Genomic DNA, 24,602 nt, shown 5'->3' with positions numbered 1-24,602 from the left:
CAGCACAAAGTTCAGTGTTTATTACAGGCTTCTGATCTGATGAGTAAGTGGATAGACATTAGTTTCTCATTATTAATTAAAGTGTAGTATTAGTAGATACTAGATATGTTGTTTACACACGTACAAATGTGCAAACAAACACACACATACGCAAACACGCACAAACACAGACACACAAACAGAGAGTGTTGTCGCAGTGTGTGCCTGAACTTTCCCTCCACACAGGGCTCAGTAATCCTGGATCAGAGAACACAAAGGGCCTCAGAGCACTGGTGATGTAAGCAGCAGTGTGTCCAGCGAGTGAGCGTGTTGCTTTACCCCAGCACTCTCCCCTAGAGCACTGCTGCAGGCTGTGTTTGGGGCGGAAAGAACCTGGCCCTGTCATGGCTGACCCCATGACAGCTGACACATAGTTGGTGCGAGAGCAATAGCGAGACTAGCCCTAACCCTACCATTCCTATCTGATCTGTCACAGACATGGGACCGTCTCTGACCTGGGACCCAGTGGGAAAGTGAAAGTTGTTCGAAGCAGTGGAGAAGAATGTGGTCCAGCTCCGTCTAGGAGGGGAGGATCAGGAGCAGCTTGTTGCCGCGACCAGGGACTACTGAGACTGGTGCTTATCTTACTACTGTCAACACAAGGTGCTGCCTAGCCTGGAGAGAGAGAGAGAGGGGAGTGAGAGAGGAGGAGAGAGAGTGAGGGACGCCACGTTGCCTCACAGGTGAGTATTGCTAGGTAAATATTTACCCAGTAAACACCTCATGGGTCCGTGATCTCACCAGTATCGGTAGCAGGCAGGGCACTGCCTGCCAGGGTTGCAAAGTGGCTAGAAGTGGCTATGTTGTTGACGTATGCTGAAATTGAAGTGCAAGAGGTTTTGGATGGCATAAGTGTTTACTGTACATTTGGGTTGACCCTTTGTATCAGACACTCTCCTGAGTTGGCGAGGCTGTAAGTGTTTGATAATACACCTGAGAGGCGTTTGTGTGTATTTTTTGGTGTACACTGCATAGGAGCATCATGGATTTGCTGCAGGACTCTCGGTGGACCATGCAGGGCCTCAACAGCCGTCTGAAGGGCTTCCTGGAGCAGGTAAACAAGCTGCAAGAGGCAAACTTGTGTCTGGAGGGCCAGATTGCAGACTGGGGTCTGAGGAACGCTCCGCACCCCCAGGAATGGACCCAGCAGGAAAGCACTGTGGCCGACCTTCGTTCCCAGGTGAGACTGCCATCTATTACCTTTTTAATTGGTCCAAACATTGAGCCCTGAGGGACCCCAACTCATTAAACAGTCCATTTGTTTGCCAGTGATTATGCTGATGTACTGTAAATGCCTAGATTTGATTGAGCTGGTGTGTTGTGGCCATACAGTAGCTAGTAGGACTAACTTTAGGAACCTAACTTGTGCTGTATATTATCCGTATCATTTTTACCAGAGTAGACCAAAGCCGACAAAATGTCTCTGAAAATAGCTTGCAAAGCATCTTTACTTCAAAGGTGTTTTCTTGCGTGCAGGGTTTTGGCTTGAGATAGATACAGCATTGACTGAACAAACCGGTTTTTAACCATTTTCAGTCCTGGCGATGATTACACTTAATAGCAGTCGAATTAAAACTGGCATATGACAACCCAGACAATGTCAACTGTTACAGAGATTGAGAAGTAGTCTCATACTGTATGTCAGGACATTTGGAAACAAGCCATCACTCCATTGTCACACACAAGAATGTGGATCCTTTTATTGCTTTAAAGGCCGTTGCCCTAGAAGACCATTAACACAGGCTGCTGTAATTGTCAGCTCACATGAGCTGATTGGAGGTTTTGCAACCACTCCTTGATTTATGGTCTCTGAATGTGAATGGAGACAAAGGCGAAGAAAGCACCATGATCTGACCTATTAGTATTGAAGCCAACGGGTGGGTTGACTTTTATGCCCAATTTCACTTTCAGTGAGAGTGTTGCATAAAATATGAGCGATTGCCAGTCCATTGATCATCATAAAGATCCTTCATGCATAGCTGCACTGATACGATATCTGCAGGCGTTACCATGTGAGAACATGTCATCTACAAATGTACAAACACTACCGGTCAAAAGTTTTACAACACCTACTCATTCAAGGGTTTTTCTTTACTTTGACTGTTTTCTACATTCTAGAATAATAGTGAAGACATCAAAACTATGAAATAACACACATGGAATCATGTAGCAACCAAAAAAGTGTTAAATGAATCAAAATACATTTTATATTTGAGATTCTTCAAATAGCCACCCTTTTGCCTTGATGACAGCTTTGCACACTCTTTTGCATTTCTCTCAACCAGCTTCATGAGGTAGTCACCTGGAATGCATTTGAATGAACAGGTGTTCCTTGTTAGAAGTTCATTTGTGGAATTTCTTTCCTTAATGTGTTTGAGCCAATCAGTTGTGTTGTGACAATGTAGGGTTGGTATACAGAAGATAGCCCTATTTGGTAAAATACCAAGTCCATATTATGGCAATGTTACGTTCCCCAGATTATGTGTTGTAGTTTGTGTATTTGCATGTGTTTATTTCAGGAAATGGCTTCCTGAAATCCCTCAAGCAGCTGATTGGTCGACTCCAGGGCTAATTGGAGAGCTGACCCCGCCCCCTCGTTAAGACACAGCTGTCTCCAATTACCTATTCCTTCAGAAGCTATATAAATGCCAGTGTTCTGTTCAGGAGATTTTTTTTGTAGAGGATTTTGCTGGAGGTAGATTTGCTAGAGAGATTTGCTGGGAGGTCATTGTAGAGATTTTGCTAGAGAGAGATTTTGCTAGAGGTTGATTTTGCTGGGAGTTCATTGCTGAGAGTTGGTATGTTTTGTGAGTTTGTTGCTCAGATAGAACTTATTTGATGTCCTTTGTCTCTTAGTTTGTTTGTGAAATTGTTTAATATTCTGTTTCATTTGTTCCCAGGGGGGAAGGGGAAGGCACCCAGGGAGTGCTTAGGCAAGAGGCCCGCGGGCATACATATACCCGTAGCATATTCGCTGTCTAGGCACACTAGGTAAGACCTGGGCGGACCACCCCTTTGTATTTTGGTTAGGGCACCAGGTGGTGCTAAATTAGGTAAGTAGTGGGTAGGCAGGTAAGATAGGAGAGGGGGGGGCTTTGAGATTTACTTTCTTTGCTTTGGTTCCGTCCAGCCCCTTTTCCCCATATTACCGTGTAAAGGAATAAAGTCCTTGTAAACGGTACCACATTCTGCTTGTTGTCATTTTTACTCGCACCTACAGTCCATACCTTTTTCGCTTCACAGAGGGTTTAGTTGTAGCAGGGTGTTGCGTTCCCTCTTCATAGAGGTGTGCGTAACAGGCAAGAACAGCTCAAATAAGCAAAGAGAAATGACAGTCCATCATTTCTTTAAGACATGAAGGTCAGTCAATACGGAAAAGAAGACCTAGAGTTACCTCTGCTGCAGAGGATAGGTTCAGTTGAGTTACCAGCCTCAGAAATTGCAGCCCAAATAAATGCTTCACAGAGTTCAAGTAACAGACACATCTCATCATCAACTGTTCAGAGGAGACTGTATGAATCAGGCATTTGTGGTTGAATTGCTGCAAAGAATCCACTATTAAAGGACACCAATAAGAAGAAGATACTTGCTTGGGCCAAGAAACACGAGCAATGGACATTAGACCGGTGGAAATATGTCCTTTGGTCTGGAGTCCAAATTGGAGATTTTTGGTTCAAATCGCTGTGTCTTTGTGAGATGCGGTATGGGTGAACAGATGATCTCCGCATGCGTATTTTCCACCGTAAAGCATGGAGTTATGGTGTGTGGGTGCTTTGCTGGTGACACTGTCTGTGATTTATTTAGAATTCAAGGCACACTTAACCAGCATGGCTACCACAGCATTCTGCAGCGATATGCCATCCCATGTGGTTTGGGTTTAGTGGGACTATCATTTGTTTTTCCACCGAACAATGACCCAACACACCTCCAGGCTGTGTAAGAACTATTTTACCAAGAAGGAGAGTGATGGAGTGCTGCATCAGATGACCTGGCCTCCACAATCCCCTGACCTCAACCCAATTGAGATGGTTTGGGATGAGTCGGATCACAGAGTGAAGGAAAAGCAGCCAACAAGTGCTCAGCATACAGTGGGGAAAAAGTATTTAGTCAGCCACCAATTGTGCAAGTTCTCCTACTTAAAAAGATGAGAGAGGCCTGTAATTTTCATCATAGGTACAATTCTATGACAGACAAAATGAGAAAAAAAATCCAGAAAATCACATTGTAGGATTTTTAATGAATTTATTTGCAAATTATGGTGGAAAATAAGTATTTGGTCACCTACAAACAAGCAAGATTTCTGGCTCTCACATACCTGTAACTTCTTCTTTAAGAGGCTCCTCTGTCCTCCACTCATTACCTGTATTAATGGCACCTGTTTGAACTTATCATTTTAAAAGACACCTGTCCACAACCTCAAACAGTCAAACTCCAAACTCCACTATGGCCAAGACCAAAGAGCTGTCAAAGGACACCAGAAACAAAATTGTAGACCTGCACCAGGCTGGGAAGACTGAATCTGCAATAGGTAAGCAGCTTGGTTTGAAGAAATCAACTGTGGGAGCAATTATTAGGAAATGGAAGACATACAAGACCACTGATAATCTCCCTCGATCTGGGGCTCCACGCAAGATCTTACCCCGTGGGGTCAAAATGATCACAAGAACGATGAGCAAAAATCACAGAACCACACGGGGGGACCTAGTGAATGACCTGCAGAGAGCTGGGACCAAAGTAACAAAGCCTACCATCAATAACACACTACGCCGCCAGGGACTCAAATCCTGCAGTGCCAGACATGTGTCCCCCTGCTTAAGCCAGTACATGTCCAGGCCCGTCTGAAGTTTGCTAGAGAGCATTTGGATGATCCAGAAGAAGATTGGGAGAATGTCATATGGTCAGATGAAACCAAAATATAACTTTTTGGTAAAAACTCAACTTGTCGTGTTTGGAGGACAAAGAATGCTGAGTTGCATCCAAAGAACACCATACCTACTGTGAAGCATGGGGGTGGAAACATCATGCTTTGGGGCTGTTTTTCTGCAAAGGGACCAGGACGACTGATCCGTGTAAAGGAAAGAATGAATGGGGCCATGTATCGTGAGATTTTGAGTGAAAACCTCCTTCCATCAGCAAGGGCATTGAAGATGAAACGTGGCTGGGTCTTTCAGCATGACAATGATCCCAGACACACCGCCCGGGCAACGAAGGAGTGGCTTCGTAAGAAGCATTTCAAGGTCCTGGAGTGGCTTAGCCAGTCTCCAGATCTCAACCCCATAGAACATCTTTGGAAGGAGTTGAAAGTCCGTGTTGCCCAGCAACAGCCCCAAAACATCACTGCTCTAGAGGAGATCTGCATGGAGGAATGGGCCAAAATACCAGCAACAGTGTGTGAAAAACTTGTGAAGACTTACAGAAAACATTTGACCTCTGTCATTGCCAACAAAGGGTATATAACAAAGTATTGAGATAAACTTTTGTTATTGACCAAATACTTATTTTCCACCAAAATTTGCAAATAAATTCATTAAAAATCCTACAATGTGATGTTCTGGATTTTTTTTCTCATTTTGTCTGTCATAGTTGAGGTGTACCTATGATGAAAGTTACAGGCCTCTCTCATCTTTTTAAGTGGGAGAACTTGCACAATTGGTGGCTGACTAAATACTTTTTTGCCCCACTGTATTTGGGAACTCCTTCTAGACTGTTGGAAAAGCATTCCAGGTGAAGCTGGTTGAGAGAATGGCAAGAGTGTGCAAAGCTGTCATCAATGCAAAGAGTGGCTATTTGAATCATCTCAAGTATAAAATATATTTTGATTTAACACCTTTTTGGTTACTACATGATTCCGTATGTATTATTTCATCATTTTGATGTCTTATTCTACAATGTAGAAAATAGTCACAATAAAGAAAAACCCTTGAATGAGTAGGTGTTCTAAAACTTGACCGGTAGTGTATGTATGACATTTCCTCACACTTTCGCCTGGACTAATACCTGGAATATTGATTTCTGTGGAACCCAGGACTCCCTGGAAAACAGTGGCAATTGTTACTGAGTGGACTATCCTGGCTAAATAAATCAAATCAAATGAAAAAATGTATGACTTGACATACGCATAACTGATAACATTCTTCAAATCTTCCTTTGACATGAATTCATGATTTATAGTAATAATTGACTTTGTTTTATGCATCTTCCTCAAGGCCGGTTTCAGTCCTAGACTAGTGTTATTGTTGTGGGTTTAGGTTTTAAGACCTGGCGCCACCCTCGTTCTATTTAGAAGCGTTGAATGACGAGCCATAATAAGGAATACTGATAGCCCTTGTAAATAGCCACATTATCATTACTCACTGTGTATTTATTTCCTGTGTTATTGTTTGTCTATTTTTCTCTCTGCATTGTTGGGAAGGGCCTGTAAAGTAAGAATTTCACTGGTAGTCTACACCTGTTGTTTACGAAACATGCGACAAATACAATTTGATGTGATTTCATTTGAAATCAATCCGTTAATGTTCAGTTGGAGAAGTGCCCTGTCGGACGAAAACAAGCCGCTAATGTCTGGTTTGTACTCTCTCAGGGCTCTCTCAGGGCTATGAATCAACACAGTCAGAGATGAATAACTGGCAGAGCTAAGATAATGGAACGGGTAATTGCAATGAAAATATGATCATAACCTTTGAGGCGGTTGTTGTGAGCAAAAGCACAACACAATCAAGTCCAAGTTATTCCTGACTTTCTTCCTTCAGAATGGGTGTGTTGGCCTTGAGTAAGCATTGTGCTATTGTGATTGGCAAAGGACGAGTCAACATTGAAAACTGTTTGCTCAAAATGGCCCTAGGTTGTACAGCAAGCGTTTCAATATCAAAGATGCAAGGGATTTTGGATAACATGAGTTAAAGTTTAATGTGCTCGCATTGCAGTTAACACCAAACATTTATGGTTTATGACGTCAAGTACTAGAATCCCTGTGAGAGGTTCTTCGGCTTGAATAATACCTGTGCCACATCTGCTTCAGGCCTTGTCTTAATGAACCCGAATCGTGGAACGTCATCATGTAATAAATCTGACTCACTGAGCTGGTGGCAATCTGGCACGCATGAACAGGCAGAATATTATTGCGCAGTCGGTTTCAATGAATGTGAAGTGGCTCAACCTCAAGTGATCTTATTCTCACAGAATAATGAGCAATTCCAACTGACTTGTCTAAATTGATTAAAGGGATACTTTTGAACTTCCAGTGTACTGAGGTGTGTTCGTATGTGATGTCACGTTTCATTGTGTTTTCCTAACTATTGGACCGATAACGTTACATGGATCAACAAGATTGAACACATTCTGAAATCGATCGTGTTTTACGCGCTTCTCGTCGCATCTTATTCCCTTCCTTGTTATTTTTGTCTTGTGTGTGTTGACTGTGTTTTGGTTCTGTAGGTTGGTAAGCTGCTGATGGAGAATGCAGAGCTGGTGCTGCAGTCTGACCACATGATGTCCAGGGCTTCTACCATCCAGGCCAGGTCAGTAGTGTTTGGGACATTCTAGGTCAAGGCCTAGAATACTATACTAATACAGTAACACATACACCCTCATAGTATTTATTATCATCATATCTAAAGAAAACAATGCTATACCATAGCAGTTCTGGAAAAATCCATCAAATCCTACTCCTACCAATTTCAGTCTATAACACTTTAAATGCACCTCTTGAATAACAATCAGATATTTCATTTTCCCCTGCAGCGATACTTTATAATCACTTCTCTACTGTAGCAGCAGTGCAGCCCGCACTTTGTTGTAACTCGGCTAGTTCCCACTCCTGCTCAACAGCCTGCATACAAATCGCAGCCCGGCTGTGTTGTGCCTCGTCAGCACTTTCCCCATCGGTATTGATGCAGAGTGACACACCAGCCCCTCTGCTACTGCCAGGGAGCTGCGTGCCAAATGACACCCTAATTCTTATTTAGAGCACCACTTTTGACCAGGGCCCATAAGGGTGCCCATTGAGTGTGGTCAAAAGTAGTGCACTGAATGGGGAATAGGGTGTAATTTGGGATGCAGCGGATATCCATTAACCCCTGAAGGGCAAGGGAGGGCAACAGCATGCAGACAGCTATGAGCTATGAATACACACCTCCTCTATTTATATACTGTGTCCTGCTGGCCTTACCTGGGCCACTGTCACGATGTTGTCTGCAACTCTGTGTCACAAGGTTTATATTGTGTTTCAAATATATATATGTATTACTTGTATACTTGTTGACATTTTACTGCATCATTAGGCGCTAGTAACATAAGCATTTCACAGCACCCGCTATAACACCTGCTAAACCATTGTACGTGACCAATACATTTTGATTTGATGTCCGTGACTGTGACTTTAGCATGCTGGGAAGTGAGGACTATTGCAACTACTGAAGGAGTGTTGCAAGATTTTTTTCGTACTGTACGATAAGGTCTTTTACATGATTATGTCAGAGCTGGTGAAGGGTCACTAAAACACATGGGAGCAGAGATTGCAGTGTGCAGTCTATTTACCTTTACCTGAAAACACTTGTATATCTTAAAACATCTTACTGCAGTGGGCTACATCGGGGTCACACAGAGTGATTCTTGGCAGTCTTAAACAAATCTACTTTGAAACAAAAGTACACACCTCACACACATGGTTATGGGCTTAAAAACAGAAGACACCTGTACCATGTCAGATATAGAGTTTGCATCCCACTGTTACACTTTATATACAGTACATCACAGAAGACTGAATTATAACACAACCGTTTGACATAGAAACACCATAGTTCTGTCATAAATAAATACAAACATCTTTGTTAATTATGAAATTATGAAAAATATTAATAACATTCCACCCGTGAGGCCGACGAGGGTGTTTTTAGTCACTGACTGCAGGAAAGGGCTATGCACCTGCTTAGATACAATGGATGTGTGGCTGTAACGTTTCCCATATACTGTGTCACGGTGTTTACCTACATGCACAGTCTGTGTAGCTGTTTCACCACCCATGTAGGGTACCCTGGCTAGTTGAACCAGAGTCGGGTACATTCAGTAGCCTTACGTTGAAAAACATTTCCCTATGTAACCCCCACCACCTCTTGGTAAAGTATAGGCCTATAGCTGCTTTGCAAAGACCACTGTGGTCAAGGCTAAATACAAGTCAATATCACCGACTGAAACATGGAAACAGGGACTACCTGTCCAGTAAGAAACAACAACAACAAAAATGTGTTCTTTGATTTTATTTTATTTTTTCCATTGAGTGCTCTAATGAACACAACCCAGTTGATAGATTGAGATGTGTCGTGTGTCCTGTCATAGATGTGAGGCGGAAGAGAGGCGGACCAAATGTCTGGAGCAACAGGTGGCTCTGCTGAGGGAGAACCAGATGAGGGTGGAGCAAACCAATGTACAGCTGGAGGCGGAGCTACACCACTCCATGACAGAGCTGCAGGACATGCACCAGGACTATGTGGTACGGTCTTGTGCCAGTGTCCGTGTGCATGTTGCAAGGGTCTTAGGGTCTGTACGGTTGCGGACAGCTGCTTTTGTTCAGTGAAGACATCCGTAAAAAAAAAGGTTGAATAAATACTGTAACATTTGTTTGTAAGATAGCCTTAACTTTAGGCTATTTACTGTAAAATTAATATTGAATTGTGTTTGGTTGCATCAAAAATATCGACATTTAAAGGAGATGCATCTACTGCTTGTATAGTTCCATCTGAGCCACTGGCTTAATCCCATTCTTCAACTTGTATTTGTGGTTGAGTTGGAGACATGAATCCAACACATCATTTGTTAACATGTCGACAGGTTAACAGGCTATTGATTGTATTTGGTATACAACCAAATATCAACATTTGAAGGAGATGTATCTCTTGCTTGGATAGTTCCATCTGAGCCACTGACTTTAATTCCAGTTTGTCTCCAAATTAAAAGTTGATATGTTGATGAAACGTCTGCATCTCAACCAGAAATCGAAGTTAAAGAATAGGACTGATTCAAAACTAACTTTGATGAATGGGCATTTCATTTGTTTTGATTCGGTCCAATTCTTTAACTTCGATTTCTGTTTGAGATGCAGACGTGAATCCAACATATCAATGATTAATTTGTAGACAAAAAGGAGAAAAAAAATAAGACTAAGTCAGTGGCACAGATGCAACTATCCAAGCAGAAGATACATCTCCTTCAAATGTTGATATTTGGTTGCGTTGACAACTAAAAACATTCCAATATCACTAAATATCATTACAATTGAAATCAACCAGAGCTTGAAGCCATTGGCCTATTTCATTGTCTATTTTTCCAGTTCTGGGTTGAATTGAAATAATAAAATTTTTTTCTGATACTGGATAAATAACGTTGAAGATCTGACATTGTTTTAAAGTTACAAATTGAACATATGTTGTACAAGGTTTGTCTATGTTGAAATTTGGTTACCATGATTACATAATCCTGTGGTTAAAGTTTCACCCTCAAAACAACAGTTTACATTGATGACTTTTTCAAATCCAATGTATTTCCCACGTAGATTCCACTTCACAATACATCAAAAAATGATTGAAACAACGTTGATTCAACCAGTTTGTGCCCAGTGGGAAGTGACTCTGGTAGGGGTTATCCAACTCTACGTCCTGTTCCAATTAGGAGGAAATTCATTTGCTTTATAATGATCAGCATCCAGTCTGTTTGTACAGTATATTCCACCTTTGATAATTCCCACTGTCTCGTTCTTTTTGAATGTTTATGTGCGGAGAGAGAGAGAGAGAGAGAGAGAGAGAGAGAGAGAGAGAGAGAGAGAGAGAGAGAGAGAGAGAGAGAGAGAGACAGAGAGAGAGAGAGAGAGAGAGAGAGAGAGAGAGAGAGAGAGAGAGAGAGAGAGAGAGAGAGAGAGAGAGAGAGAGAGCGAGAGAGAGCGAGAGAGAGAGAGACAGAGACAGAGAGAGAGAGAGAGAGAGAGAGAGAGAGACAGAGAGAAAGAGAGAGAGACAGAGAGAGAGAGAAAGAGAGAGAGAGAGAGCGAGAGAGAGAGAGACAGAGACAGAGAGACGAGAGAGAGAGAGAGAGAGAGAGAGAGAGAGAGAGAGACAGAGACAGAGAGAGAGAGAGAGAGAGAGAGAGAGACGAGAGAGAGAGAGAGAGAGAGAGAGAGAGAGAGAGAGAGAGAGAGAGAGAGAGAGAGAGAGAGAGAGAGAGAGAGAGAGAGAGAGAGAGAGAGAGAGAGAGAGAGAGAGAGAGAGAGAGACAGAGAGAGAGAGAGAGAGAGAGAGAGAGAGAGAGAGAGAGAGAGAGAGACAGAGAGAGAGAGAGAGAGAGAGAGAGAGAGACAGAGAGACAGAGACAGAGACAGAGAGAGAGAGAGAGAGAGAGAGAGAGAGAGAGAGAGAGAGAGAGAGAGAGAGAGAGAGAGAGAGAGAGAGAGAGAGAGGCAAGCTACTGTAAAGAAAGAGCAGTGTCTCAGAACACCTTCTCCTTATTATCCCATTAACCAGACACCTCCCCTATTGACCTCAGTGGAAAGGCTTGTTAGGTTTCACACCATCCTTTCCCTGTCAATGCATTCCTGTCATCCTCCCACCCTTCTCTCTCTCTCTCTTTCTCTTTTACTAACCCTTTTTATTCCTGCTGACTAATACTCCCCTTCCCTTCCTCCACTCAGGTCTTTACGTGATCCAGCTACTCTCTCCCACACACACACACACACACACACACACACACACACACACACACACACTGTCCCAGACTCACAGGCTCAATAACAGACTCCCTCCCCTGCATTGCGTGTGTCTGATCTCACACTGTTCTCTCTCTCTCTTGCTCTCTTCCTCTGCCCTCGTTCTCTCTCTGTTCCCTTTTCTCCTTCATTCTCAGGATCCATCGCCTCTCGCTGTCACACACACACACACACACACTTGTATACTCTCTTACATTCATATATCTCCCTGTCTCTCTCTCCCTCTTCTCTCTACCTCTCACTGGTTGGCTCATTGTGCAGGCAGCCCGTGCTCTGCAGCAGCAGCAGGCCGACTCTCGTGATGCGCTGCTAGTGACGGCCACAGCGTGGGAGGAGGATGGCACAGGGATGGAGCTCTCCCAGCTCCTCGACCGAATCGGGACGCAGTGCGACCGCCTCAGCCTCACCGGCCTAAGTCGAGTCCCAGATGACCGACACCCCGGCCTGGCCGCCGGCCCAAATCAAGCTCCATGCTCCGCTGCCGGGCCGAGCCGTTTTGGAGCCACACTCAGGCCCCGAGCCCATGGAGGGTCTCTCCCACAGGTACGCAGTGTCCCACTGCCTTCGTCCCTCCGCATCTCTTCATTTCCTTGCATCCATCCATCCCTCTCTCTGTCTTTCCTTTCATCCTCCCTTGGCTCCCTGCCACCTAGTCACACCCTGACCATAGCTCACCTCGGCTGTTTCCAGGCAACGCAGTGACATGTGGTAAGATAAGAGGAGTTGGTTTAATTTTGATTCGTTGTACTGAATTAGGGGTCGGAGCTCTGAGGTGGTCTGAGGTCCGAGATGGGTTGTTCACCTCTCTCTCTCTCCTTCTCTTTCTCTCTCCTTCCCTCTTCATCCTCATCACACACCACTCCACATACAGAAAGGTACCCGTGGACAATCCATTACCTCCGAAGAAGAAGAGATCCACTTTTACTGCGATATTGAAACGCTGCTCCAAACAACCTCTTTAGATCTCGATACGTCGTGAACCACAACCGCAGCATTGTAATACACCACTTGTAACGGGCCTCTCTGATCTGTTTACTGCTAAGTCCTTATAAGGCATCAGCTGAGGACAGTAATCTTTTCAGTCTTTGAAATAGGAGCATTTGGATTTCAGTTGAAAAGGAGAACTTGCAATTGGCACAGCTGTTGTTTTTGACATCACATCGGATGGGGACAGTATTACAGGCTTTGAAATAGTAGCATTTTGATTTCAGGGAATATGATATGTTTAGCAAATGGGCTATAGCTTCCTCTCATAGCTGTGTTGTTTTCAACAATAACGCAGCCCATCTAGTCAGTTTTGCTTATTGCCCATGAGATGATATTTCAGCTCATATTTCAGGTTTTGAAATAGGAGCATTTCAGTTTCAATTGAATATGGGGAATGGAATGAGTCACTCATCATGTCTGTCTTGTTTCCGTCTGGTTAGTTTTACCGTCTGGCTGCATCCCAATTGGCACCTTATTCCTTGGTTAGTGCACTACTTTTGACCAGGGCCCATAGGGCTCCCATAGGGCTCTGGTCTTAAGTAGTGCAATTTTTAGGGAATAGGGATCCATTTGGGATGCAGCCAGTGACATTGATGTAACAGGCGTGATGAAGTACCTTGGCCTATGGCTGCAGGCAGGCAGCGACTGGTACTTCACCAGCGTCTGCTCTACAGAATGACTTTGTTTGTTGCCCTCCTAGTTAGAGCCCCCTTGTGTCAGAGTGGACTGGAGTCTGGAGTGGAATACAGCCCTGTTACAGCCTGGTTCCAGATCTGTCGGCGAAGCAGAGTTGGCTGAAGCACATACAGTGCATTCGGAAAGTATTCAGACCCCTTGACTTTTTCCACATTTTGTTACGTTACAGCCTTATTCTAAATTAGATTAATTTTTTCCCCCTCATCAATCTACACACAATACCCCATAATGACAAAGTAAAACAGGTTTTTAGAAAATGTTGCAAATGTATTAAAAATAAAAACAGAAATACCTTATTTAAATAAGTATTCAGACCCTTTGCTATGAGACTTGAAATTGAGCTCAGGTGCATCCTGTTTCCATTGACCATCCTTGAGATGTTTCTACAACTTGATTGGAGTCCACCTGTGGTAAATTCAATTGATTGGACATGATTTGAAAAGGCACATATCTGTCTATATAAGGTCCCACATTTGACAGTGCATGTCAGAGCAAAAACCAAACCATGAGGTCGAAAGAATTGTCCGTAGAGCTCCGAGACAGGATTGTGTCGAGGCATAGATCTGGGGAAGCCAGTCCTCAGTAAAAGGCACATGAAAGCCCGCTTGGAGTTTGCCAAAAGATACCTAAAGGACTCTCAGACCATGTAACCAAGATTGAACTCTTTGGCCTGAATGCCAAGCATCATGTCTTACATCCCTACAGTGAAGCATGGTCGAGGCAGCGTCATGTTGTGGGTATGTTTTTCAGCGGCAGGGACTGGGAGACTAGTCAGGACCGAGGGAAAGATGAACAGAGCAAAGTACAGAGATATCCTTGATGAAAACCTACTCCAGAGTGCTCAGGACCTCAAACTGGGGCGAAGGTTCACCTTCCAACAAGACAACAACCCTAAGCACACAGCCAAGACAATAGAGTGGCTTCGGGATAAGTCTCTGAATGTCCTTGAATGGCCCAGCCAGAGCCTGAACTTGAACCCGATTGAACATTTCTGGAGGGATCTGAAAATAGCTGTGCAGCGACGCTCCCCATCCAACCTGACAGAGCTTGAGAGGATCTGCAGAGAAAAATGGGAGAAACTCCCCAAATACAGGTATGTCAAGCTTGTAGCGTCATACCCAAGAAGGCTCAAGGTAATAACCAAAGGTGCTTCAACAAAGTACTCAGTAAAGGGTCTGAATAGTTAGGTAAATGTCCTATTTTCAAAATTTCTAAGTCTAAAAAAACTGTTTTTGCTTTCTCATCATGGGGTATGGTGTGAAGATTGACGAGGATATTTTTTAAAATCCATTTTAGAATAGGGCCTGAGTGGGGATCTGAATACTTCCCGAATGCACTGTACATACTCTGTATGGGACGAGGCTAACTAGCTATTATGTTATCCATCTTACTGTAAAATGACTGGTTAAGGTTAACATTTACAATAATTGCCCCTAATATGTTCTTGTTTACTTGGTAATTACAGAGTAATATTATGATGTCCACAGGTTAGAGGAATCCATTGAGCACAAGTGTCAGTTTCATGTTTAACTAACAAACTTGATTCAACGTGTTTGTGCCCTGTGGGAATCTGTGGGGAAAATGATTACAGGTAGATTTATAAAGGTGTGAAGCTTATTTACAATGTTTCATCAAGTTTAAGTCATGGTTTAGAGTTGTTTTACTTTGTGTACCTGCACAGAGTCCTCTGGCTCTGTGCCAATGTGTGAGGGTGCCAGTTTTTATGGGTGTGTGTGGGTACCAGTTTTTATGAGTGCGTGCGGGTGCCAATTTGTATAAGTGTGTGTGTCCCTGAGTTCCATGTGAACTGTTCCTGTTTGTGTGTGTGCCAGCATCTATCTTCATCAGAACTTTATTTTCGTGTACGTCCATGTGAATGATGTGTGTGTGTGGGTAGGTGCGTGCATGCGTACTTCCGTGCGCACGTGTAGGTGTATGTGTGTGTGTTATATGACCTCTTTCTCTCTCCCCCAGCTCAATGCAGAAGAGGCAGCATGGGCCCAGGTGAACCTCGGAGGGACTGCCCTCAGGGAGGCGCGGGCAGAGCTGGCCGAGGCCAGGAAACAGTGGCACTGCCTGCAGGTGGAGATCGAGTCCCTACATGCTCTGGTGAGCGCGCACACACACACACACACACACACACATGCACAGACACACACACACCACCATAAGCTTAGCATTGCGGCAGACAAACACCCATGGATCAGTAGAGTGGATCAGTAGAGTATGGAGAACATTCATCTTGATTGATTCTGAAAGCACTATTGGGGATTCTTTCACTCTTATACTCTTGCCTCTTCCCCGTCCCCTCTCTCTATCTCTTCTGTTCCACCTTCTGTGTCATCCTCTCATCACATTTTTTTCCCTATCCACCCTCTCCTCTATCATATTCCCTCTTTCCCCTCTACACTGTCCTCCCTCTCCATCGCTGTGCTCCACCTTCTCCATCCCCTCTCTGCTCTCTCTCCCCTCTCCATTTTTACAATTATTTAATCTCTCTGATCCTGCTATTTCCCCTCTCTCCTCCATCTCCTCTATCTACTCCATCTCCTCACTCCTCCATCTCCTCTCCCCTCTCTCCTCCATCTCTTCTCTCCATCTCCTCTCACCTCTCTCCTCTCTTCTTTCTCCTCTACCCTTTCCTCCATCTCCTCTCCCCTCTCTAATACTTCTCCTCTCCCCTCTCTCCTCCATCTCCCCTCCATCTCCTCTCCACTCTCTCCATCTCCTCTACCCTCTCTCCTCTTATCCCCTCTTCCCTCTCACCTCCTCTGCCCCCTCCTCTATCTCCTCTGTCCGCTCTCTCCCTTTTCATCTGCTCTCTCTGTCCCACATCATTTTCTCCTGTCCACCCTCTCTCTTCTCTCCCCTGTCCTTCCCTTCCCCAGGAGAAAGGTCTGGAGAGTTCCCTCCACCACACCCAGCGTCAGTACTCCAGCCAACTGCAGGGCCTGTCCCAGGTCATCCAAGGTCTGGAGGGCGAACTGGAGCAGGTGAGGGGCGGCCTGGCCACGCAGCGAGAGCGCCACGGCCAGCTGCTCAATACCAAGATGAGGCTGGAGAAAGAGATCGCCACCTACAGGCGCCTGCTGGAGCGCGAGGAGGGCAGGTGAGGAGGCTAACGGTCACAGACAGGGGCTATATGGGCCCTCAACAAAAATGTTGCACTAAAAATGAAATAGGATGCCATTTGGTACAGATCCTGGGTCAGATGTAGCAGAGGAGGTTTGGTGAACTACATGGTGACGAGTAACCTTCCCTGAGATTTGACATGTGTAACTGTAACCCCCAGAGCAAAAGGCTTTACTCTAGAATGGAGCAGCTGAGCGATTTCTGGTCAATTACACAGACATAAACTCAGCAAAAAAAGAAAAGTCCCTTTTTCAGGACCCTGTCTTTCAAAGATAATTCGTAAAAATTCAAATAACTTCACAAATCTTCATGCTTGTTCAATGAACCATAAACAGTTCATGAACATGCACCTGTGTCTTTAAGACACTAACAGCTTACAGACAGTAGGAAATTAAGGTCACAGTTATGAAAACTTAGGACACTAAAGAGGCCTTTCTACTGATTCTGAAAAACACAAAAAGAAAGATGCCCAGGGTCCCTGCTCATCTGCGTGAATGTGCCTTAGGCATGCTGCAAGGAGGCATGAGGACTGCAGATGTGGCCAGGGCAATAAATTGCAATGTCCGTACGGTGAGACGCCTAAGACAGCGCTACAGGGAGACAGGACAGACAGCTGATCGTCCTCGCAGTGGCAGACCACGTGTAACAACACCTGCGGGACAGGCACAGGATGGCAACAACAACTGCCCGAGTTACACCACGAACGCACAATCCCACCCTCAGTGCTCAGACTGTCCGCAATAGGCTGAGAGAGGCTGGACTGAGGGCTTGTAGGCCTGTTGTAAGGCACGGTCCTCAGCAGATATCACCGGCAACAATGTCGCCTATGGGCACAAACCCACCGTCGCTGGACCAGACAGGACTGGCAAAAAGTGCTCTTCACTGATGAGTCGCGGTTGTGTCTCACCAGGGGTGATGGTCGGAGGGTTGTTGAAGGTGGAGGGTTGTTGTCATTGCAGGCAATCTCAAAGCTGTGCGCTACAGGGAAGACATCCTCCTCCCTCATGTGGTACCCTTCCTGCAGGCTTATCCTGACATGACCCTCCAGCATGACAATGCCACCAGCCATACTGCTCGTTCTGTGCATGATTTCCTGCAAGACAGGAATGTCAGTGTTCTGCCATGGCCAGCGAAGAGCCCGGATCTCAATCCCATTGAGCACGTCTGGGACCTGTTGGATCGAAGGGTGAGGGTTAGGGCCATTCCCCCCAGAAATGTCCGGGAACTTGATGCAGGTGCCTTGGTGGAAGAATGGGGTAACATGTCACAGCAAGAACTGGCAAATCTGGTGCAGTCCATGAGGAGGAGATGCACTGCAGTACTCAATGCAGCTGGTGGCCACACCAGTTACTGACTGTTAGGGACACATTATTCCTTTTCTGTTATTCACATGTCTGTGGAACTTGTTCAGTTTACGTCTCAGTTATGTTCATACAAACATTTACACATGTTAAGTTTGCTGAAAATAAACGCAGTTGACAGTGAGAGTTTCTTTTTTTGCTGAGTTTAGATGCACACAGATGAATACGCACCTACTAAGGGTGAGATAGCTGATATGAAGGTATAAGGTGATATTGTGAAATTACATTTTAAAACAGTTTCATGCTACAGGGCATATTCACAGCAATGAGTTGGCAGGTCTTTATCCTAAACCGCAAACCTGAACTATAAATAAGAACCGTAAAGCTCCGAGAGGTATAAAATGAATGAAGACGGATGAAATAAACAGGCAGGATAAGCTTTCGTACAACATTAAAATGTCCAAACAGAAATTGTATCACATTGAAGTTCTTAATTAACGAGACGGTCAAGAAACTTGAAGGTATTTTGCTCAAGAAACTTTTCTATACATTTGAAAGAAAAGGGATCGAAAGTGAGGGTTTGTGAATCATTAGTCAGTATGAGAAAGATGATCTCAGGATCTGTGAGGACATGAGGAAGGGCGGAGACCCTCTTAAGTTGCATGAACTCTCCTTCACTTTGCAAATGAACCAGAATGAAGATGCCCCAGTTGCTTTTAACGGAACATGAAAACTATGCTATAAAAACTCCCCAATGAGGGTCCCACGCCCTATAATGACCCATATTTTGTTTCACATGCACATTCAGACAGTCAAAAACGTATCACCAAACACATCAAATTCATACAGTTGTAGTTGGACGTTTACATACACTTAGGTTGGAGTCATTAAAACTCGTTTTTCATCCACTCCACAAATTTCTTGTTAACAAACTATGGTTTTGGCAAGTCGGTTAGGACATCTACTTTGTGCATGACACAAGTAATTTTTCCAACAATTGTTTACAGACAGATTATTTCACTTACAATTCACTGTATCACAATTCCAGTGGGTCAGAAGTTTACATACACTAAGTTGACTGTGTGCCTTTAAACAGCTTGGAAAATTCCAGAAAATAATGTCATGGCTTTAGAAGCTTCTGATAGGCTAATTGACATCATTTGAGTCAATTGGAGGTGTTACTGTGGATGTTTTTCAAGGCGTACCTTTATACTCAGTGCCTCTTTGCTTGACATCATGGGAAAATCAAAAGAAATCAGCCAAGACCTCAGAAAAAAAATTCTAGACCTCCACAATTCTGGTTCATCCTTGGGAGCAATTTCCAAATGCGTAAAGGTACCACGTTCATCTGTACAAACAATAGTACGCAAATATAAACACCATGGGACCACACAGCCAACATCCCGCTCAGGAAGGAGACGCGTTCTGTCTCCTAAAGATGAACGTACTTTGGTGTGAAAAGTGCAAATCAATTCCAGAACAACAGCAAAGAACCCTGTGAAGATGCTGGAGGAAACAGGTACAACAGTATCTATATCCACAGTAAAACGAGTCCTATATCGACATAACCTGAAAGGTCACTCAGCAAGGAAGAAGCCACTGCTCCAAAACCGCCATAAAAAAAGCCAGACTACGGTTTGCAACTGCACATGGGGACAAAGATCGTACTATTTGGAGAAATGTCCTCTGGTCTGATGAAACAAAAATAGAACTGTTTGGCCATAATGACTATCGTTATGTTTGGAGGGAAAAGGGGGAGGCTTGCAAGCCGAAGAACACCATCCCAACCGTGAAGAACAGGGGTGGCAGCATCATGTTGCTTTGCTGCAGGAGGGATTGGTGTACTTCACAAAGTAAAATTATGTGGATATATCGAAACAACATCCCAAGACATCAGTCAGGAAGTTAAAGCTTGGTCGCAAATGGGTCTTCCAAATTGACAAAGACCCCAAGCATACTTCCAAAGTTGTGGCAAAATGGCTTAAGGACAACAAAATCAAGATATTGGAGTGGCCATCACAAAGCCCTAACCTCAATCCTATAGAAGATTTGTGGGCAGAACTGAAAAAGTGTGTTTGCGAGCAAGGAGGCCTACAAACCTGACTCAGTTACACCAGCTCTGTCAGGAGAAATGGGCCAAAATTCACCCAACTTATTGTGGGAAGCTTGTGGAAGGCTACTGGAAACGTTTGACCCAAGTTAAATAGTATAAAGGCAATGCTACCAAATACTAATTGAGTGTATGTATAACTTCTGACCCACTGGGAATGTGATGAAAGAAATAAAAGCTGAAATAAATAATTATCTCAACTATTATTCTGACATTTCACATTCTTAAAATAAAGTGGTGATCCTAATTGACCTAAGACAGGGAATTTTTACCTGGATTAAATGTCAGGAATTGTAAAAAAAACTGAGTTTAAATGTATTTGGCTAAGGTGTATGTAAACTTCCGACTTGTAGGAAAACACTACCTTGTTCCAAATATTTTCAAATAAATTAAACATCCAAAAGATGGCCCCGGAGAAGAAGGCAGACATTTAACGTGCCCCCAGCCGATAGTGGTTTTTTGTTTGTTTCTAACTTATTTTTGTACGTAATGTTGCCGCTACAGTCTCTTAGGACCAAAAATAACTTCAAGACATCAGGACTGCGATTACTTACCACGGACTAGCTGAATCATTTTTTCCCTTTCACGACTCTGACGCGAAGGATGTACTGCTTCCTCGGGAACATGCCCCAATCCCTTTGATCTGCGTGAAGAGGAGGCGGAGAAAGAGGGGCCGAAGAGCAGGCTGCCTTCTGAGAATTCGTAGGTGATCGAATGAACCCCCACTTCCCTCCATTCTGCTAGCAAACGTGCAATCCTTGGAGAATAAAATCGACGAGTTACGTGGAAGATTAATCTACCAACGGGACATAAAAAATTGTAACATCTTATGCTTCATGGAATCGTGGCTGAACGACAACAATATCAACATACAGCTGGCTGGTTATATGATGTACCGGCAAGATAGAACAGCGGCGTCTGGTAAGACAAGGGGCGGCGGACTATGTATTTTTGTAAATAACAGCTTGTCAACAATATCTAAGAAAGTCTCGAGCAATTGCTCGCCTGAGGTAGAATATCTTATAATAAGCTGTAGACCACACTAACTACCGAGAGATCTGTATTCTTCGTAGCTGTTTACATACCACCACTGTCAGAGGCTGGCACTAAGACAGCATTGAATGATCTGCATAAGCAAACAAGAAAACGCTCACCCAGAGGCGGAGCTCCTAGTACCCGGGGACTTCAATGCAGGGAAACTTAAATCCATTTTACCAAATTTCTATCAGCATGTTAAAAGTGCAACCAGAGGAAAAATAACTCTGGACCACCTATACTCCACACACACAGACGCATACAAAGCTCTCCCTCACCCTCCATTTGGCAAATCTGACCATAATTCTATCCTCCTGATTCCTGCAAAAATGAAAGCAGGAAGCACCAGTGACAAGATCAATAAAAAAGTGTTCAGATGAAGCAGATGCGAAGCCACAGGACTGTTTTGCAGCACAGACAGGAATATATTCCTCGATTCCTGTAATGGCATTGTGGAGTACACAACATCAGTCATTGGATTCATCAATAAGTGCATCGATGACGTCGTCCCCACAGTGACCGCACGTACATACCCCAACCAGAAGCCATGGATTGTAGGCAGGATCCGCACTGAGCTAAAGGCTAGAGCTGCCGCTTTCAAGGAGTCGGACTCTAACCTGGAAGCTTATAAGAAATACCGCTATGGCCTCCGACGAACCATCAAGCAGGCAAAGCGTCAATTGAGGACTAAGATCCAATCGTACTACACCGGCTCTGACTCTCATCGGATGTGGCAGGGCTTGCAAACCATTACAGACTACAAAGGGAAGCACAGCCGAGAGCTGCCCAGTGACATGAGCCTACCAGATGAGCTAAACTACTTCAATGCTCGCTTTGAGACAAAGAACACTGAAACATGCATGAGAGCACCAGCTCTTCCGGGAAGATTGTGTGATCACGCTCTCTGCAGCCAATGTGAGTAAGATCTTTAAACAGGTCAACATTCACAAGGCCGCAGGACCAGATGGATTACCAGGACGTGTACTGCGAGCATACACTGACCAACTGACAAGTGTCTTCACTGACATGTTCAACCTCTCCCTGTCCGAATCTGTAATACCAACATGTTTAAAGCAGACCACCATAGTGCCTGTGCCCAAGAACACTAAGGTAACCTGCCTAAATGACTACTGACCCGTAGCACTCACGTCTGTAGCCATGAATTGCATTGAAAGGCTGGTCATGGCTCACATCAACATCCCAGAAACCCTAGACCTACTCCAATTTGCATGCCACCCTAACAGATCCACAGATGATGCAATCTCTATTGCACTCCACACTGCCCTTTCCCACCTGGACAAAAGGAACACCTATGTGAGAATGCTATTCATTGACTACAGCTCAGCGTTCAACACCATAGTGCCCTCAAAGCTCATCAATAAACTAAGGACCCTGGGACTAAACACCATCCTCTGCAACTGGATCCTGGACATCCTGACGGGCCGCCCCCAGGTGGTAAAGATAGGTAACAACACATACGCCACGCTGATCCTCAACACAGGGGGCCCTCAGGGGTGCGTACTCAGTCCCCTCCTGTACTCTCTGTTCACTCATAACTGCACGGCCAGGCACGACTCCAACACCATCATTAAATTTGCCAATGACACAACAGTGGTAGGCCTGATCACCGACAATGACGAGACAGCCAATAGGGAGGAGGTCAGAGACCTGGATGTGTGGTGCCCGGACAACAACCTCTCCCTCAACGTGATCAAGACAAAGGAGATGATTGTGGACTCCTGGAAAAGGAGGACCGAGCATGCCCCCATTCTCATCGACGGTGCTGCAGTGGAGCAGGTCGAGTGCTTGAAGTTCCTTGGTGTCCACATCACCAACAAACTGACATGGTCCAATTACACCAAGACAGTCGTGAAGAGGGCACGACAAAACCTATTCCACCTCATCCTGGCTGGTTGCATCACTGCCTGGTATGGCAACTGCTCAGCCTCCGACCGCAAGGCACTACAGAGGGTAGCGCGAACGGACCGGTACATCACTGGGGCCAAGCTTCCTGCCATCCAGGACCTCTACCAGGCGTTGTCAGAGGAAGGCATTAAACATTGTCAAAGACTCCAGCCACCCTAGTCATAGACTGTTCACTCTGCTACCGCGCAGCAAGCGGTACCGGAGCGCCAAGTCTAGGTCCAAGAGGCTTCTAAACAGCTTCTACCACCAAGCGATAAGACACCTGAACATCTAGTCAAATGGCTACCCAGACTATTTGCATTGTCCCCCACCCCTCTCCCCCTCTTTACACCACTGCTACTCTCTGTTGTAATCTATGCATAGTCACTTTAATAACTCTAGCTACATGTACATACTACCTCAACTAACCGGTGCCACTGCACATTGACTCTGTATCATATCCCCCCTGTATATAGTCTCGTTATTGTTATTTTACTTTTTACTTGATACTTTTATCTCTTATACTTATCTGTATTTTTTTTGAAACTGCATTGTTGGTTAGGGGCTCGTAAGTAAGCATTTCACTGTGAGGTCTACACGTGTTGTATTCGGCGCATTTGACAAAAAAAATTTGATTGGATTTGAAAATGAGCTTAAAGGATGAAGGTCATTTAGAAAAGGATTCCTCATATTTTATCCCCTTTGTTTCTCTGTCCAAACAACTAGATTTACGTGTTGAGTCTTTCTCTTTTGTTGAGGAGTGTGACAGATTTTCTTTCTTTACTGTTGCAGCTGCATAGAGAATCAAAAATAATTGCAGGTTGAGACAGAGATGTTCTGGTGGTGAGTCAATATAATTGCGAAACTGTTGGTTACTGGAAATTCACCAGGAGTGTGCTAATGTACACTGAGTGTACAAAACACTTAGGACACCTGCTCTTTCCATGACATAGTCTGACTAGGTGAATCCAGGTGAAAGCTATGATCTCTTATTGATGGCACTTGTTAAATCCACTTCAATCAATGTTGATGAAGGAGAGGAGACGGCTTAAAGAAGGATTTTTAAGCCTTGAGCAGGGTATGGTAGGTGCCAGGTTTGTGTCAAGAACTGCAACGCTGCTGGGTTTTTCAAGATTTAAGAATGGTCCACCACCCAAATGACATCCAGCCACCTTGACACAACTGTGAGAAGCATTGGCGTCAACATGGGCCAGCATCCCTGTGGAACGCTTTTGACACCTTGTAGAGTCCAAGGGGTGGGGGCGGGGGATGTGTTCTTAATGTTTTGTACACTCAGTGTATTTACTTACATACAATACAGGCAGACAGGCATGCAGGAAAACAGGCAGACAGACAAGCAGACAGACAAGAAGACAGACAGTAAGACAGACAGACAGACAGGCAGTAAGACAGACAGACAGACAGACAGACAGACAGACAGACAGACAGACAGACAGACAGACAGACAGACAGACAGACAGACAGGCAGACAGACAGGCAGACAGACAGGCAGACAGGCAGACAGACAATACAGGCAGACAGACAGACTCATTTCTCTGTGTTGTGTGTACAGATATAAGACCGTTTAAACTACCAGATGTTCTGTACCAGACATCCCCACATTCACCTCTTCACCTCATGGCTTTCG

General features: G+C 44.5%; 1 protein-coding gene across 2 annotated transcripts in view; it reads left to right on the top strand.

The window, feature by feature from the left end:
- Window positions 1-297: 297 nt before the first annotated feature.
- The window catches only part of LOC112245752 (keratin, type I cytoskeletal 18-A), a 30,923-nt gene continuing 6,618 nt past the window's right edge, over window positions 298-24,602 (top strand). The window contains exons 1-7 of one of the 2 annotated variants that reach the window (XM_042310703.1): window positions 298-722; window positions 1,015-1,219; window positions 7,474-7,556; window positions 9,373-9,526; window positions 12,050-12,331; window positions 15,446-15,580; window positions 16,360-16,580. In XM_042310703.1, the coding sequence (XP_042166637.1) occupies window positions 1,022-1,219; window positions 7,474-7,556; window positions 9,373-9,526; window positions 12,050-12,331; window positions 15,446-15,580; window positions 16,360-16,580 (1,073 nt within the window). In that variant the 5' untranslated portion in view covers window positions 298-722; window positions 1,015-1,021. The other variant, XM_024413909.2, reaches the window with a different exon arrangement.

Source organism: Oncorhynchus tshawytscha, linkage group LG32, assembly GCF_018296145.1.
Source record: "Oncorhynchus tshawytscha isolate Ot180627B linkage group LG32, Otsh_v2.0, whole genome shotgun sequence".
Taxonomy (NCBI): Eukaryota; Metazoa; Chordata; class Actinopteri; order Salmoniformes; family Salmonidae; genus Oncorhynchus; species Oncorhynchus tshawytscha.
This window is presented reverse-complemented; position numbering and strand designations above follow the sequence as displayed.